Here is an 18915-nt window from a genome sequence, read left to right as displayed (position 1 = left end):
GTTTAACCCACAGTGCCACCTGCGTTCCTAAGCAAAGATTCTAATTGTGGAAATAGGCAGACAAGTATCTTGGTAATGGTCCTCTAAGTATGGGACCTTAGGGTAACAAAGGAAGTAGCCCTGTGCCACACCACAAATGGATGAGTGCCCTCCCCTCAACTTGCTAGAAGAAAGACAAAGGGCAGAGCTGAGAGTTAAGTGAGCTAGAAGCCTGGAAGCAAACAGCAGGCTGCGAAGCCAGGGAGTCAGAGGCACGCCTAATATAATAATAATAATAATAATAATAATAATAATAATAATAATAATAATAATGGATTAATAATAATAATAATAATAATAATAATAATAATAATAATACCTGACCATCTGATTTGTGCTTGTATCCAAGGCTGTGGCTATGGGAGAAGCAAGACTCTTTTAGGGTATTAAGGATATATGTGTAAATAAACCATATATCCTAAAGACACTGCAGTCTTCAGTGTGCCTCATTTCTAAAAGGAAACACGGACCCTGGGTAAGGTCCTGGAAAAGTAGCACTGGTTAGAATGATCTTGTGGATGGAAGTGTGGCTCTGAAGTGGTCTTTGCCTGCCTCCCTCTCTCCTGAAATCTTCCTCTGTGTACACAGTTGATGGTAGATGGCCCTATTATTATTCTGGGGGTTGGGGGATGCCTCAGAAGGGGGCATTCTGGGAAATCTACATGTGTGGTTTCCAACCTGGTGGAGAACTCTGGTAAGTTTTGTCTTCCTTACCCCTACAAAAATCAAAGAAAAAAAGGAGTCAGAAATCTGACTTAATGGCAGTATAGAGAATCTGTAACTAAGAAAAGCAGAGTAGAAGATGACAAGGGGCTTTTAAGGAAGGAAAAATTCAGAATGAATGTTTATTTTGAGAGGTAAACAGTAGCAAAGCTGTGCCCTGGCATAAGTGTCTGTCGGTTTTTACATGTGCCTTAGAGATATATGCATTTTGGCCATACATCCTAACCTGGATTCCCTAATCAGAAGCTTGATTGATGTTTAGAATTAGGCTCCCCCCCCCTTTTTTTCCTGCACTTCACTTTTACTGGTTATGTGTTATATAATCACACAATGAGCTCTTTCAGACACCAAGTTCTTTCTTGGACTGTCTCTTTTGCTGCAAGTGCATTTAGGATCACCATTCCGGGAATCACTAAACAAAAGTGACAGGGTTCATTTTCCTTACTCGAAGGGACTTTCAAATTTGTGCAAACTTTTAAAAAATGTTATGAAGACTATTTCCCTAATCTTTTATACTGGCTGAAGAATTGGTTTTTCAAGTGTTAAACCAACGTTTGTGAGCTCAAAAGTGTTATTTGGAGGGCTTTCTTATGGCTGTAACCTGGTGAGCATTTTGAGCTACATTTGGGGGGGAGGCAATAATAGAAGTCTAGACTGCATGTTCTTTCCACAACATTTTGTATTATATCAGTTTTGTCACCTGTGTAAAATGCTCCATTCTTAATGATGTGTGTTACACCTTGATTTCTTGCCCTTTTTTGCGGTCTGGTCTGTACTGTACTTTGTCCTGGCATGGTTCTGGCTCACTGCTTGTCTATTTTCTCTTGAATCTGGGGTGTCTCCTCACAATGTTTGGGTTCTCATAGTCATGCGTACGCATAGTCTTTTAAAACCTTATGGGGGCGTGAGGGGAGATTGCATATACCTCCTTGAGTTAACATGAAAGTGATGCATGCATGCTACAAGGAAACTGCAGAATCAGAACATGTTCCCATTATTAGGGGGAAATGTTGTATGCCATGGAGAATGGATAAAACCATCTGTGGGGACACTTAGAGAGTACACATGAAGCGTTAATCGCGTGGCACATTCATTGTAATGTTGACTGGAAGTTGGGCAGGATGGGCACAGCTTGTTTCCGAGACATGGGGTTCTGGTGGCAGTCCTAATTTTACACAGCAAATGTGTTCCATGTGCTTACACCACTGTTTCTAACATGTAACATATTGACTACATATACTCATGAACATATTTCTGGGGCCCCTGCTATGGTTTTGGGTCTCAATATGCATGCAGATGTTTAGATATGTGAAAAACCTTTTTAAATGCACAGACATCCTTGATACTCAAAGTGTGGAACAGAGACATACTCTGTGGTTTCTATCCCAATTCGAAATCCATGCTCCACAGTTTCTCGTGTGTCATCATTTCTACAAAGAAAGTGTCCAAGCCTACCTACATTTGCATAATCTCCACAATCTGATTGACTTCATTCTTTTTTTGTCCTGTCTCCGAAATTGCCTGTAGTACAAAGAATATCCTGATGTTCATTCTGGTCAGGGTAACCATATTGTACATTTTCCTCCAGCTGGAGGCTGGAAAAACTATGACATGGAGGCAGAATGCTTAAAACAGTATCAAATACACCCCCCCCCCGATTATATCTGTGGTCACTGATTTGGTTTACATGTTGCATTTGCTTATGGGTGATGGTGACTAGAGCTACTAGTTTGAAGGTAAGAGGCTCTCAGTCTTAGGCTGTAATAACAAATCACAGTGTATCAAAATGACATGAGGCAATGAAAATACATACTTTCGTTCCAGTAGTTCTTAGGATAATATTTCACAAAGCTATACAGCTGTCAAATAGTTAACCTGGCAGATTTGTGTCTGTGATTATGTCCTGTGAAAAAGCAGATTTCCTCACCTGTGGGAAACGGGAATTATGACTGAGATCAGTAATTTTGTCTGCAATGATCTTTCCTGATTGCTAAATCAATATAATTAGTTTTGACTACAGATTCCCTGCTGTATAGATCCTTGATGAAATGTAGGTTCTGCTGATATGAAATAGTATCTTACATCTCTCTGAAAATGAATTTCCATGTCATTCTAAGGCTACAGGCTTTGGCTTTTGGGTAACAGTCTAATATTAGAGTTTCCCCATATGGTAATGAAAACTATGCATTCTAGTCATGCTCAAAGTCAGGCATTCAAATCTGTATATACCGTATTTTTCTGTGTATAAGACTATATTTTTTCCTAAATTTTTGAAGTTTAAAATAAGGGGTCGTCTTATACATGGATAGTGCATAGTGCATTTTCTTAATTTTTAGTCCCCCAAAATAGGGGGCGTCTTATACACGGAAAAATGTGGTATATACAAATCCTATTGTGGCAGTCAGAGCCTAATCATGCCTGCTCAGAAGTAAGCCTGATCTGGTTGCAGTTTACTTCCAAATACTGTGCTATTAAGTCAGATTTGTGGCTCCTTTCTTCTTTGATTTTTGGAGGGTTAGGAAAATGCTCTGCAAAAAAAGGTTGTAAATCTCACAATTGAAAATTTCATTGAGTTGCAATTTCAGCTCTACAGCGCCATCTGGTGTCACTGTGTTATGCATTTTTACTAATGTAGCTAAGTCCTCAGTAATTATTATGCACATATGTACACATCTTTCCATGGCTACTATTTGTATTTTTTTGAAATAAGCACACATTTCTAGTAATTTCTAGTTTGGCCCTAAATCCCACTGAGTCCAGTAGGATTTACTGATGTGTAAATAAATATGCATAGGGCTGCAGCATAATGTCTTCTTAGTAGACATTTAGTAGAGGTCTTTAAGCAGAGGCTTGACAACCATATGTCAGGAGTGCTCTGATGGTGTTTCCTGCTTGGCAGGGGGTTGGACTCGATGGCCCTTGTGGTCTCTTCCAACTCTATGATTCTATGATTCTAGTAAACTGTGCAACATTTTAAGATACAGTAAGCCCACAATTTATGCAAGGGTTACATTCTGGAGGTTGCAGGTAAAGCCAAAATTGTGTATATTCAAAACACATTGGGTTCAATGGTGGAGGGGATTGCCAAAGTAATTTCCCCCAGAATTCTGCCCCCTTTTAATTTTTTTACCACACGCATATAGCTGAATGCACACAAGTTAAATGTGTGTAAGTTGTGGGCTTACTTTATAGTCAATAAATATGTGAGCATGTATCACAGTATTTTTTCCTTGGCAATAGGCTGTACTGGCAGCTTACCTGAACTTGTTAAGAAAGGTAACATTCTGTTTATTAATGAAAATGACTTATATGCTGCCTTTCCAATATAAGAGTGTTCAAAGCAGCTAAAAACATTCAGAGAACAAAATAAAACAATCATAACAATTAAAGGAATTGGAATAACTTAAAACAACAAAAACAGGCTGTATGGCACATAAATATGGTAAATAACTCATCAGGGCTGGCATAAAGGGGAATTGTTGCTATAGTTCAAAATAATATATATATATATATTTAAAACCACTAAGGCATTTTGCAGTGTTGACTTGTACCATGTTTTGTGTTAAGGTGTACGTTCTTAAAAACAGCTTTTAGTTGTTGCTTTTTTAAAAAAAGAGACAGTATCTAAAAAGGCTTTGTGCGATCACAGGCAAAAACAGTGCACACAGCTAAATTTTCTACTGCAGCAGTTTTTAGTGCCGAAGAGATTTGATGTTGTTGTTTTCTATTTCATATATACTTTGGATTGGGGTGAAGCAAGGCTTCTAAATCCTCTTTTTTAATACTGGTATAGTGCATTTGATATTTCTGAAGTATACTTAGAATCACGATGAACCTAGGGGTATTATTGAAGGAAGCTGCTCACTCAGCACCTCTATAGAAATCATGCCATCCACCTTTTCGCCAACAGAATTTGCATTGCTAGGCCAGCAGGTATATGCTTAAGACCGCCCATATTGATTGCGCTCTCTCTCTCTCTCTCTCTCTCTCTCTCTCTCTCTCTGTGTGTGTGTCTGTTTTGTCCAATAATACATAAAATCACAAGGTGAAGGTGCTAAGCTTTCTTGCCTTTGCAGCTTAGCTCCCTGCAACTTCATACAGTTTGCATGAAGTCTGCAATAAACCAAGAATCGTGGCAATAAACCAAAAATATCTGATCAAGCTTTTAGTCATAATGGGATTTGTGTGTTTTAAATTAAAATATTTACTTAAGCATTCCAATGTATAAATAAAACAGTATCAACTTAGGCTGAAGTTTCCACCTGTGTGGAAGCAATCTTTAGAAATCATCTGGACTTTCTTGCAAGCAGTAGCTTTGATCCAGTACCTTTGGTGTTGGTGCATAAACTACCATTTATGTGAGAGCTGCTGTGTTCGCTTCAGCATTGAGGAATATTCTGTATCAAGGCTGTACTGTGTACTCACAGCAAAGGAAGGAGCTGTAGCAAGTATAGAGCTTATGCTTTGCATGACAAGTTCTAGGTTCAATCCTTGGCATTTCCTAGCAGGGCTAGGAAAGATATTTGTCTAAACCACTGGAAAGCCTATGCCACTAAACCTTGATTTAGCATTCTGTGCGGGAACATATCTGAACGCTCCTCTCTCCTTTCTAGTCGTCCCAGCCTGCTGAGAAGGCAAATAAGCCACAATTCAGTTTCACTTCAACCAGTTCCTGGATTTTAACCAGGAATCTTGTTTTAAGACACTCTTTAACCAATTGCAAAGCAATTTCACATCATAGGTCATGATGCTGAAATTAGTTTTAAACTAGTATTGCTTTGTGTATAACAAGAAGCCAGGAACCATGTAAAGCAAAACTTCTCCTAGCCAGGGGTAAGAGGAGGTTGCAGCACTCACTCACTGTCACAGAAAATCATGTACATACCACTAAACCATGGTTTAGCATTAGGTGTGAGCTGGTCAGGTGTGTGCAATATACTGAGTTAGATAGAGCAATGGTATGGGCGCTGTGGTCTAAACCACAGAGCCTAGGGTTTGCCGATCAGAAGGTTGGTGGTTCGAATCCCCGTGACGGGGTGGGCTCCCATTGCTCGGTCCCAGCTCCTGCTCACCTAGCAGTTCGAAATCACATCAAGCGCAAGTAGATAAGTAGGTTCCGCTCCGGCAGGAAGGTAAACGGCGTTTCCGTGTGCTGCTCTGGTTCTCCAGAAGTGGCTTACTCATGCTGACCACATGACCCGGAAGCTGTCTGCGGACAAATGCCGGCTCCCTCGGCCTATAGAGTGAGATGAGCGCTGCAACCCCAGAGTCGTCCGCGACTGGGTCTAATGGTCAGGGGTACCGTTACCGTTATGACTCAATATAAGGCAGCTTCCTGGGATTTAGTTCCCATAATTGAAGCAGCCCTGTTCACACAGAGGTCATAGAATCATAAAATAGAATTGTAGAGTTGGAAAGGACCCCAAGGGTCATCTAAGTCCAACTCCCTGCAATATAGGAATCTCAGCATGCAATCTCCCATCCAATTTGAATCCATATCGGACCCTGCTTAGCTTTGCGAATGTGCTAGCAGTTTTATTGCTGCAATAGGCCCTGTGCATATATTGTATAATAGCTTTGGATTTGAACAAACGTATTTAAGGCTGAGATACAAGAAGATGGCAGGCAGAATCCAGGACATCTTATTTTTACCATGCCTCTCTGTCTTCCTAACCTCCTATTCACTGAATGAGTAGGACCTGAATTTTTAAAAGGATAGTTGGCTTTTTTTAACCTCATGAAAATGGAAATCAATGAAACACTTAAAGAGGAGGAGAAGTCTGCAATATTCACCTGAATTGCTATTGGTTTTCTTATTGCAGGATTAATGAGGTTTTATTTCTAATGTGCAATTCAGTTCTGAAACAATTTACATTTTAAGTCTTTCTTGGTTTATCACTTGCATCTGCGATTATTTTTTGGAAACAAAATGTGTGAGAGAGACACAGAGAGGGGACTATCCCTGTGGTAATTTTTTAATTAGCTTATGGAAGCCATAAGCTTAATATTTATTTTTTGTTCATGAAATGGCTCAGTCCTATATCCACTTAGACTCAATCAACTTAACTAATGAAATCAGTGTCATTGAACTCAGTGGGACTTACTTCCAAGTAAATTAGGTTGCTGGTTTTTGAAGAACTTCTGAGAAGATGGTTTTTGAGAAGAAGCTGCATAAATCCTCTATAACCCACAATGCTTCTTTTTAAAAACACAATAATGCATTATGGTGGCCTTTACATCGCATTGTGGATCTGTAAGGGAGAGCATTTGCAAGCATAACAATTGTTTATGTGATATGGCCCCGCTGTCAGTATAAAACCAGATATAAAGATTACTATACTGGTGTCATGGGTTATAAGATCAAGCAGGAAATATTTCTGTGAGGCAGAAAAAAATACTGATAGAAATCAGTGACTGGATACTTAGTGAAGCACTAATATAGGCTGAAGGGCTGTGGTGGAGTTGCTGCCATTTACAAAAATTATGTCTCTTGTCAGGAAGCCAGTGCACCTGGGGGTTTGTACCTGGTGTTTAGCTGGGGAAACTGAACAGATAACTTGTTGGTGTATCACCCATCCCACTGCCTAACTGCCTTCCTGTCAGAATTGACAGAGACAGTCTTAGGGATGGTATAGGAGAACTCCCTAAGTGAAGTGATTTTATTGTAGGACATAAATTCCGAGGCTGTCTTGATAGGATCAAATTGGGACTTCGTGCCTGCAATGAGAATCATGTGGCTGTTTTCGTACATCACTAGCCCAACACATGCTGCAGGTTACATTCCTGGTCTGATTCTTTCCCAGAGTGGATTGGGTATGGTTCCATAGTTGGGTGTGTGCGATTGTAACACTGTCATCATGGATAGATCACTTCTGGACGAGGTTTGATGGTGACTGTAGGGATGGTTCATCCCTGAATACTTACTGGTTGGCATGTCTGATATTCCCACTGAAGCTCTGATCCCACTATAAAATGGTGAGATGGGCATGTCCAGGGCCACCATTGCCCCTATGTGCTCTTTCTTGCACTGCACAGCCCAAGGTATGCCTTGGTTTTCCAGTGAGCTTCGAACAATGAAACAAGTTGGATGATGGCTCAAGCTCAAATGGCAGAAGTCTCACAGTGAGGGTGATAAAACACAAATAAGAGCACAATGTGGTGGCGGCGGCAGTACTTGCATCTGGCAGAGCTTTTCAGAGTGGTAAAGAAGCTAGTAAGTTCTGGATCACAGCCAGCAACAGCAGAACCCTCTGAAGCCTACTACAACACATCTGCAAGGCATTTCAAGGATAACGTTGCTTGGCTTTGCTCTGACCTTGACACTACTATTAATATAGTCTCTGATGAGATGTCTAGAGAGCCATCTGGTTATGTTCTCTGGGATCAGTTTCACTTACTGTGGCTTGAGGGTAAAGTGAAGATACTTGTAGGGAGTTGGTCAACTGCTCTACATGCTCTCAATCTGTCATTCCTGACTTTGTAAAGATATAGGGGGCTGGAGATGGCAAATGCCTCAATGCAGGAGAAGGTAGATACATCTTGATTTAAAGACTTACCAGCCAATTGCTAATGCCCCCTTTTGGTGCAATGCTATTACAAAGAGTGTGATAGCTTTGCAATTGCAGAAGTGCTTAGATGAAACAGATGGTCTTGAATCATTACAGTCTGGCTTTTGGCCTGATTTTGGTATTGAGACATGCTGATTGATGAGTTGTATTGGGAGAGAGACATGGGGTGTGCAATCCTGTTGATTCTTCTTGATATTTCAGTGCCCTTTGATACTGATAAGGATACCATGCTTTTGATAAGCATGGTATCCTGTTAGAGTGTTGGGGGTTGGAGCTCAGTGATACATTGGTTCTGCTTCTAGCTATAGGCTACCTCCAGAGAACACCACTGGAAGACTTCTGCTTGGCCACATGACAGTTTTGCTGTGGGGTCTTGTCCCATGTTGTCTTCAGTGCTACTCAACATCTATCGTATATGAAGCAATCTATATGCAGTTATCAGGAGATTTGGAGCTCAGTACCATTTTGCTGGTGAAGCTCAGTTTTACCATTCTATATACCATCTGAAGCTGATGAAGCTGTGCTCTTGTTCAACCAGTGCCTTGAAGTGGTAATGGGTTGTATGGAAGCCAGTAGACTGGAGCTGAATCCTGACAAGAATGAAGCTTTCTTGATGGACAGTTCTCATGTCTGGCAATTGGGGCAATTGGCCTGTTCTAGAGCAAGTTGTACTTGAAATAACAGGTACATAGTATAGTGGTGCTCCTGGACGCAACTTCGTCACTTGAGGTACATGTGACCTTGGTCACTAGGAGTGCCTATTTCCAGCTGTGGTTGGTTTGCCAGCTATGGCCATTCCTGAAACGAGATAGGCTGGCCACAGTTTTGCACACTTCCTACTTTGGCTACCATATGTGCTCTATGTAGGGCTAGCCTTGAAGATGACCTGGAAACAGCAGCTATCTGGAACCCATATTTTCATGGATTCATTTCAAAAACCTGCCGTATGATTGTCCTACAGATTTAATTATGGAGGAGAGAAAACCCTGAAATCTTAGATGCAAATGGGGAATAAAGCTTGACCACATGTTTACAACTTCTGAAATGGAACTGGCAACTGCCACTAGTGGCCTGATATGCTCTGCTGTACTTCTGCTGTAGTGGCGCTAGCTCACTGCCTTCTGGAAATCGGAACTGGCAGAGACCTTTACAAATGCCCTTCTCTTAAAACAAGAAGGAAAGAAGCATTTGATCACCCTCAGCCCAAGTCCTCTTTGTCTGTTTCTCTGTTTCTCTTTTATAAGAGAAAGAAGGTCAGACTGGAGAGGCAGCAACCATAACACATTGCTATGTTCTTCATCAGAGAAACATACTGGTGTGCTGTGGCTGCTCCAGTCTGAGATAATTTTCCTCTCTTTTCCTGCTGTGTGTGAGAGAGAGATGGAGAGAGCACACAAACTGAGCATCCACAACAAACTGCTCTGCTTCCTAGGCTGGGGAAATGTGTGAATGCTGAGGCTGCACTCTATCATTGCATCTGCTTACCTGGAAAACAATAAAAGGAATGGTAAAGGGGCTGGAGGTAGACCGTTTTATAGCTACATTGCCTACTGTAAATGAAATATTGAACTCTATTTCAATAGCCTGTAAGCAAAGAGGTCCTTTGCAAAAGTAAAGCCTTTGTGAGCAGGTATGAATTTAGTAGGTTTCTTAATAGTGCCACAGTTAGGTATGGATGTTGGAAAAGAAAAACATTCAAAAGAGGCAAGATTAGAGTACTGAAAAATATCACATTTATGAAAGAAGTAAAAGGAGGTAACTCAGAAACCAATTTGCAGAATAATGCAGTACCTTTAAAAAGCATGTGGGTGGTGGTTTTGAGAAAAGAAAAATCAAATATGTGAATGACACCAATGAGGAAAATCAAGGGAGAAGGAGTGTTGATGAAGATTACATTGCTATTCAGAGTAATAAATTGGCAAGTAAAGAATTCAGAAGCGAATCCGTCCTGCTTTAATGAGGGCAGGTACAGCGAAGCTGCCAGGTTGTTTCTGATAGAGGGCAAAAAGATTACCCTGAACATTTTGTACATTGAGTCTGAAAGATATCTAGTTAGTTATTTCATTTGTAGATATTTTTTTCTGTCTCAGATGAAGGAAGTTATATAACTACCTTTGTAAAATTTTAATGCAACTTCAAGGGTACATTAACCAACTGAATGGTAATGGAACATTGAACTGCTATGTTAAGGTGGTTGTTGGGAGAGTGTAGCATCACAGAGAAGTCCCAGCAGTGGAGGCTTGGGGGATCCGTTCCAAGGAGATGTTACATGGTAGTTTTGATTGCTAATATGACAGTCGTTGCCCCTTCTGTATATCCCACAACATTGTGAAAGTTCATAAAGTTGTTAGAGACATGGGATTTGTCTACCCGCCCCCCCCCCAACGTAACGCTGAGCTCTCAAAGTAAACAATAACAGATAGCATGATGAGGCAGTGTTGCTCCCCTGATCACCTGGCAGCTGAGTCACTGCTGGTTACTGAGGGAGGGGGGCAAGGCAGTGGGGTTGAAGCCAACAATGGCCCAGGGTAGCGAGAGGATGGTTGGTGAGGTCAAAGGGGAGTGCAGAGGGGTGGCTTGGGTGAGATGAAAAGCAAAGAGTGAGTGGCTTTGGTGAGATGGGGTTGGTGAGCAAATTGAGCAGGGGCAACCCCTAGTAAATAAAATTTCCCTAAATTCCCATATTGCAGGATGCAGCATATTTGTAAATAATGTATGTAGATCACCAGTTGCCTAAACAGTGGTACCCCGGGTTACAGATGCTTCAGGTTACAGACTCTGCTAACCCAGAAATAATACCTTGGGTTAAATACTTTGCTTCAGGATGAGAACAGAAATCGCACAGTGGTGGTTCAGCAGCAGCGGGAGGCCCATAGCTGTCAACCTTCCCTTTTTTGTGTGGGAAATTCCCTTTTCCCGCTGCTTCCTGCTGCTATCCCGGATTGTTAGATATCCCGTAGACTGTCCCTGGGACAGGTGAGGCTGCTGATCCCTTATTTTGGAGGCTACTGATCCCTTATTTTCAAATCTGAAAGTTGACAGCTATGGGGAGGCCCCATTAGCTAGAGTGGTACCTCAGGTTAAGAACTGTTTCAGGTTAAGAACGGACCTCCAGAACGAATTAAGTTCTTAACCCGAGGTACCACAGTAAAGTGTGTGTGTATATATATTAGATTTATCTTACACATTCTATATCCCACTTTTTAACTACATCAAGTGTTTTTGTACACTATGGTGGAATTATGGAATTAAGAAATCCAGTAGGTTAATTTGTCTTCATGCATTTAAATACATGCATTTTAATACTGGGGGGGTTTTGGGGGGGGGAGGGAGAACATGTCTATTTAATGGTTGAAATATATATTATTTTAGTTAATTGACGAAGTATCTGGAATTTTCTAGTTGCCGAACAGAGGCTAAAAACGAGGCAGTCCTTGCCTATAGGCTTACATTCTAATAGACATAAGTGGGGCATGGCCCCACTTCTTGTATATTATTATAATGACTAGTTGTGATGGAGTAAAAGAGCTCAAAGGCAGCTGGTCATCTGAGCCGATGTGGGACCACTTCTCCCTCTGCTGTAGTCAGGCAGAATGGCTCCTAATAGATGGATGACAGCTCAGGAAGAGAAAAGGAGCCAGATGACAATTGGTAACTCTCTCCACATCTGTTTACCACAACTAGGTGAAATGGTTATTTTTATTTTATTTTAGTGGAATACCAACATTTCAGTGTGTACTTTTTATATTTGTAATCCACTTTATTATTCTTTATCATGTGCTATCAGTGTACATTTGCATAAGGAAAAGGACTTTGAGAATTTTGGAGGTGGGTGGGAAAGAAGACAACATAACTGTTGGTTGTGGGAAGTGAGAGAAAAAATACATTTTGTAACTTTAGAAAGTGACTGGAAATATATGGCACGGTTTTAAAGAAAAGATTGTAAGCACTGGCTTTATTTCCAACTTGCAATAGAAAATAAAAACTTGAGAGGAATAGTAAATGAGTTACTAGTTAGCCTACAGATCAATACGGCAATCACACTGGTTCTTATTTGCTCGTTTGCGCACAATGAAGGTGGCAAAGATTAATGAACACACTCCTGTTGCCATTTATCTTGCACCCGCACATGCCTGTCATCTAAAGCCCACAAAATCAGCCCACGCCACTCCCCTGAATACTTGGGCTCATATTGCTGTGTATTAAACTGTCTTGTAAATTATCATCAGACCTACCACCTGAGCTGCTGAATCCAGTGCAGCAGTTTCCAGATGATCAAAATTGTGTGATTAATTTATTGGCTGTAGTCCAAACTTTTGTTTAACTTTGTGCACACAAAAATCTGTACGTGTAGGATCTGTAGTTCAGAGATTTATAAGAATGGGTCATCAAAGAAGTAGTTTTGCCTTGTGGAAAGAAAAAGGAATACTTTAAACTTGACTTTAAACTTCATGTTCATATGTTTATAATCACAACACTCTGCAAGATCCAGGGGATATATTGCCTAGGTACAATCCTATGTTAAGTTGTTTCTAAATTCCTCTGAGTTCAGTGGGGCTTACTCTGAGGTAATTGCATAAAGGATAGCAGGCTAAGGGCCAAACCGTGCATTACATTAGTCATGTTTGGTTTTTTAAAAAGTCTGGTCACCTTTTGAAAGAACTGTGTAGTCTTGTATAACACTTTGGGTCCAGTTCAGGACCTCACCAAGTATCCTCACAACTGCCTTTTACCCGCAAAGATGCTGTTTGTAATATGTAGTTTGGTCCAAAGTAAAGTAGATCATATTTGTTGTGGGGTCAATTACGTCCAGGGGTCCGGCACACTTCTCTTGCGCAGCTCTGGTCTTCCCCCTGGGACCCTTGACTCAGCAGAGCGCGTAAAACACAGCAGAAGCAGAAGCAGGAACGTTCTGTCGTGTGATAATAACTCAGGCCGAAACGCAGCAGTCTCCTTATCTTAAAGACTTTATTCCTTAGCAAAACACAACAGTTATAAATCTCCTGCCTGGAGACAGAGCGGACATCTCGCTTGCTCAACGGAGCAAACACGCACACTGAAAGCACACAGAGAAACCACTCCCCTTCCGTGTTCTAAACCCGCCCTCAGAATGTGAGGCGTCATCACTCAGAACTCTTAACCCTGTAAGTTCTGAGCCTCTCCTAACACCCCCTCTCGAATCACGTTCTGAGAGGACTTCTGAGTGTTCAACACCTTCCCCATTGCCTTCCGCCCCTTCCTGGCATCGTTGTTAGGCACCTGTTGAACCTCACAAACCTTAGGTTCGCACTGTGCGAAACCAACCCACGCATTTGTGACCTGAAACCTCTCAGGTGGAATTCCCTTTGTAGCCCGCGAAGACCGCCTGGGCACAAACTGGGGTGCTCCTCTTGACCCACTGGGGCCAGCGTGTGCGTCTTCCTCATCAGAAGACTCCCCCTCTGACTTGACACGTCTGTGAGCTTTCTCCATTATGCGCACAGGAGATGAGGGCTCACTCTTGGACACTCCCTTAACAACCTGTGGAGACGCCCTACTCTGTTCAGGGATCTGGTCTCCACCAACAGGTTCAGCCTCTGGCTCTTCCTCCGCCTCAGAGTCAGACAGACAATCTGAGTGAACGTCAGAGCGCACTTTGCGCCTTGCCCAACCATCCTGCTCAAAGAACTCAGCCTGTTTACTGACCAGAAGCTTGGTCTGATCACCTTCTGGGTATGCGAATCTCCACCCTTTTGTCGCAGGCTCATATCCACAGAAGATCATTTCCTGGTACCTTGGGCCACCCTCCTGCTGCAGAAACTTTGGTACAGGCACCATGGCTCTGCTACCAAAAGTGCGAAAGAAATGCACAAGCGGCTTCTGCCGATGAAGCAGGAAATACGGGGTGTCACCTACCACTGCATTGTAGCACCTGTTCATCGTGAAATTGGCCGTTTTTACTGCCTCCCCCCAAAAACTGTGAGGCAAACCAGAGTCATCCAGTAGAATCTCGGATGCTTGAACCAGAGCTTTACTCCTCAGCTCTGCCACGCCATTCTTCTGAGGAGAAGTCACCTTGTGACGTATCCCCCTCTGGTGAAAGAAACCCTTTAGAGCAGACCCAGTGACCTCAGAACCTCGGTCACATTTGAACCCTTGCACCTTGGTGGAGAACCTTAGTTCCACCTCTGCAACCCAATCTTTGATCAGTTGCGTTGCCTCCTCCTTCGTTTTCAGGGTGAAAGCCCATGAGTTTTGCGTGAAATCATCTGTCAGCACCATCAGCCACTTGGCCTTGCCCAGACTTGGCTGTGGCATACCTAAAAGGTCTGCATGCACAAGCTCAAAAGGCTTTGTGGTTACCCTGTCCACCCTGGGATCATTAAATCCCTTATTTCTGGCTTTTCTGCAAGCCTTGCAATCCAAAGGTTTACCACATTCTTTTACCTTGCAACCTTTGGTGCACTCTGATAACATCTGGACGTCCTCACAGGACCCATGTGACATCCTCTTGTGCCACACGCAAGCACACGACACATGAGTGTGATCAGTGGCTTTCCCAATATTCCCCTCACCCTCCAGTGGTGTTTCCAAAACAAAGAGGTTGTTTTGATCTTTTCCAACACTTACGAGCTGCCTCCCACCTCTGGAAATTGTACAAACATCTTTTTCAAAACTCACAGAATATCCCTCCTGTAAAAGAGAAGGTACAGACAGCAGGCAATGTTTTATCTCAGGGAGAACATAAACCTTCAATTCAGCCTGTAAAAAAGAGACAAACATGTTAGAAACATGGGTTACACGTCCCTGTGAACCTGTAGCAAATTGAACTGTTTTCTCAGTTGAAACAGCCTTGCAGTTCCACATTTGTCCATCAGGTGGCGCTGTTACCAAATGGGCATTCGCAGCCGAGTCCACAACCCAACGTAGGACTCTCCCCCCTCCGGAGTTGTCCTTCTTTGTTGCCTTAGCAACTGACTTCCTGCTCCCCCCGACCTTGGGGCGTTCGCTGCAGGTGTTCTCCAAAACAGCCATCGACGCGGTCAGCTGATAAGCGTTCTCACGCCTGCTCCCTCTGCAGCCATGGAAACCCGGCTGGTTCCCATGGGAAACGACCTTGGAACCATCCTGCCCTGGCTCCATTGCTCTCTGTGGGCAGTTGCGACGCAGGTGTTCAGCCGAGGCACAAACAAAACATCTCCGAGTGGAAAACTTTGCAAACTTGCCTTTGGTCTTCTCTGCCCCCCCAACCTTTCCAGCAGCACTCCTCCTTGAGGCTTTTCTGCCGTTGGGAAAATGGCTTTTGGCTTCTGCTGTGGTTTCTCTGCAAACCCCCTCCAGCTCCTGCCAAACAGCCTGGGCACTCTCAAGACTCTTGGAATGGCTTGCAACCCCATTCTCAGGTGCAAAGCTCCTCTCTTCTCTCAGCTGTTCTCCAGCACGCAGCTCACGTATTGGGGCATTCCGGCAGCCCTCCAACACAGTCCCAGCCCCCTCTGGGCCTCCAGCCCCCTCTGGGCTTCTTGGGCATGGTGCTTCCTCAGAGCAATTCTCAGCCCCCTCTCGCCTGGCTCCCACTGCTTTCTTCAGTGCCTGCCTTCTCCCGGCCCAGGGCTTGCTCCCGTCCACCTTATCAACAGGGATTGACGACTTCTGGCTGTCTGCCATCTCTCCCCGGGGGCCCAGCTTACTTACAGGTACAGTAGCACCTCCCGGTCCGGCAGATCCTTCCCAGCGAGCTCCCTTCGCTCCAGCTGGCTCCAGCTACTCCTTAGCTGGCCTTTGGCTGCTCCTCAGCCTCTTTGCCTGCAGTCTCCCTTCCCAGCGTCTCATCGGCTGGCCTCTGGCTGCAGCCTCCTCACACGCACGAACGTTGCTTATCTTTATTGCTGACCTCCATAACCTGTTGTGGGGTCAATTACGTCCAGGGGTCCGGCACACTTCTCTTGCGCAGCTCTGGTCTTCCCCCTGGGACCCTTGACTCAGCAGAGCGCGTAAAACACAGCAGAAGCAGAAGCAGGAACGTTCTGTCGTGTGATAATAACTCAGGCCGAAACGCAGCAGTCTCCTTATCTTAAAGACTTTATTCCTTAGCAAAACACAACAGTTATAAATCTCCTGCCTGGAGACAGAGCGGACATCTCGCTTGCTCAACGGAGCAAACACGCACACTGAAAGCACACAGAGAAACCACTCCCCTTCCGTGTTCTAAACCCGCCCTCAGAATGTGAGGCGTCATCACTCAGAACTCTTAACCCTGTAAGTTCTGAGCCTCTCCTAACAATATTAAACGCATGCAAAACCAATGCGTTGTCTCCAACTAAATCATCCTGTTTGTGCAAGAACTTACACTTAAGCAACAGAACTCCCCACCCCCCTCTCCTAACTCCTTGGGCCCTGTGATGATGACCCTCGCTCCAAAAAGCATGGTCAAAATTAAAGGATTCAGGAACTCAGACCAGACCATACACAGACTTTACTAAAACAAAACCCTACAAGAGTGAAAAACTCCAAATAATAACACAGATTAAAACAGCTCAGAAGATAAAAACAAACACTAACTTATCCAGCTAATTAATGTAAAAGGTTATATTTGAATCTCAGTAGGCTGAGCAATGAAACAAGATGCTGTCAAAAGCCCAAATAGATGCTGACCGCTGGCTGGCGAGAGCTCCCACCAATCCGGGTTTTATGGGAACTTAGACATGGGTGTTCACCTCTTCCACCCAATTACCTTGTGACACCAGCCTTGAAGCCTTAACGGGAGACAGCTGTAGGTGAGCTCATTATTTCTGAGGTTCTAACCCATTCCCATAAACCAGTCTTAAAGGGGCAATATCACCACAGGCCCCCACCCACAATTTGCTCTAGAAGGTTGGGGGGACTCACAGAACAGACTTGCATGGAGAGAAAGTTCGGTCACACAAGCAACTTCTGCTCCTTTCACAAATGGAACAATTATGTGGGGTATCACTGACAATCTCCTCTAAAATAGGCTTTGATTAATGTGCGCTATTAATTATATTTTAATCTCCTAGCATTACAAGGTGATTTTTTAAATACTTCTTTGATTTTATGATTTTTAAGGAACTGATGACCAAGCTGATAACAGAGACTCCTGACCATCCAATCCCCTTTCTCATTGACCACCTCCAGTCCAAACAGGGAAGTCGTAGTCAGCTTCAGAGGACACTGTCTGGATCTGCTGCTCTCTGGGCAGAAAGTGAAACTTCAGGTATGTAGAAAAATAATTGTATATTAGGGAATTCTCAGTAAGTACCAACCAACAGTCATTTCCCACCCAACCTGGTGCCCTCCGGATGTTTTGGACTGCAATTCTCATTAGTCCCGGTCAGCATAGGCAATGATCAGAGGTCAGCGATGGAAATGGTAATCCAGCAGCACCAGGCTGGGGAAGACTGTTGTACAACAATGCTCATATATTTATTTTATTTTATTTAATGCATGGGGAACTCAGGCTCGTGCATGGGGTTATCCCATATTCTCATCACAATAATCTCTGGATGTAGATTTGGTTGTGCATGACTGTGCCCAGGTCGTATTGTAAGCTTTTTGTTGAGTTAGGCTTTGTATCCATGTTTTCCTAGCTTAACACTGCTGAACATTTATACAGTACATGTTATTATTTATTATTATTCTGTAATGATATTTTATTTATATAGTGCATTGTTGATGAGATTCTAAGATGTCAGAAATTCCTAATCCTCCCAACTGTAAAATTTAATCTTCGTTCAGAACCAAATTAGGTATGCAGTAGTTTCATGAACAGTGCCTGATGCTTTACTTTTTACTGAAAAGCAGCTGTGGGATTGTGACATCCCTGGAGCTCTGGCCCTAAGAAATCACTGGGTAAGCCAGGGTAACTAGCTGTCTGGTAGCCCAGCTTGTCCCTTGGATACAGACTCATCATAAACGGATCACAGGTAAACACTGCTACCACTTACTGAGTGGTAGGACTCTTCTTAAATTTGCTTGACTGTGCAAATGAAGGCAAGAATGTGGAGTGAGACGTTTTACTTTGGAATATACCTGGATCAGGACATATCAAATATTTGAACAGCTAGGTATTGTATTTATTTAGGGATCATAACAACCAGAAACATACGGTCAATAAAGAGTAGGGAATTTTATTGCTACCTAATAAATTCACTTGACACATCATGCTCTCCTTTTCACCACCAACTGTCTTAACCAACGACCTTTTACCTCTTCTTCCTGTCCTTCTCTACTAACTTCTCCCACTTGCCACTCACTATGACACTTCCCACCATTCCAACTCCAGAGTGCTTCCAGACTCACTATTTTTAGGTGGGATTCAGTAACACACTGGCAAATTCGGGCTGCGCAATTATTGTTGATCAGGAGGTCCTGTGCATCAAACCTGCTTCCCCAAAACATTGGACTTCTTCCAATAAAGAAAGATAGGGAAATGCCCTCGAAATTATGGGCTAACCCTTGTTTGATGCAACATCATCTAACCTCCCTGTAAACAAATCAGGATGAATTGTCAATGAGCAAGTTGTTTGGAAGCACCCTCAGTCTCCTGCTTCTTTCACCTAATCTTCTTTCACAGGAAGCTCCTAGT

The 18915-nt window shown here is 43.0% G+C and overlaps 1 protein-coding gene across 5 annotated transcripts in view; it reads left to right on the top strand.

The window, feature by feature from the left end:
* The window catches only part of C7H8orf34 (chromosome 7 C8orf34 homolog), a 97283-nt gene that overhangs the window by 6551 nt on the left and 71817 nt on the right, over window positions 1-18915 (top strand). For all 5 annotated transcript variants that reach the window (XM_053395940.1, XM_053395941.1, XM_053395939.1 and 2 more), the window contains exon 2: window positions 17397-17544. In XM_053395940.1, the coding sequence (XP_053251915.1) occupies window positions 17397-17544 (148 nt within the window). The remainder of the gene's footprint in view (window positions 1-17396; window positions 17545-18915) is intronic.

The sequence above is a fragment of the Podarcis raffonei genome, chromosome 7 (assembly GCF_027172205.1).
Source record: "Podarcis raffonei isolate rPodRaf1 chromosome 7, rPodRaf1.pri, whole genome shotgun sequence".
Lineage (NCBI taxonomy): Eukaryota > Metazoa > Chordata > Lepidosauria > Squamata > Lacertidae > Podarcis > Podarcis raffonei.
Note: the sequence above shows the minus strand (reverse complement) of the source record. Positions and strands in the feature narration are given on the sequence as shown.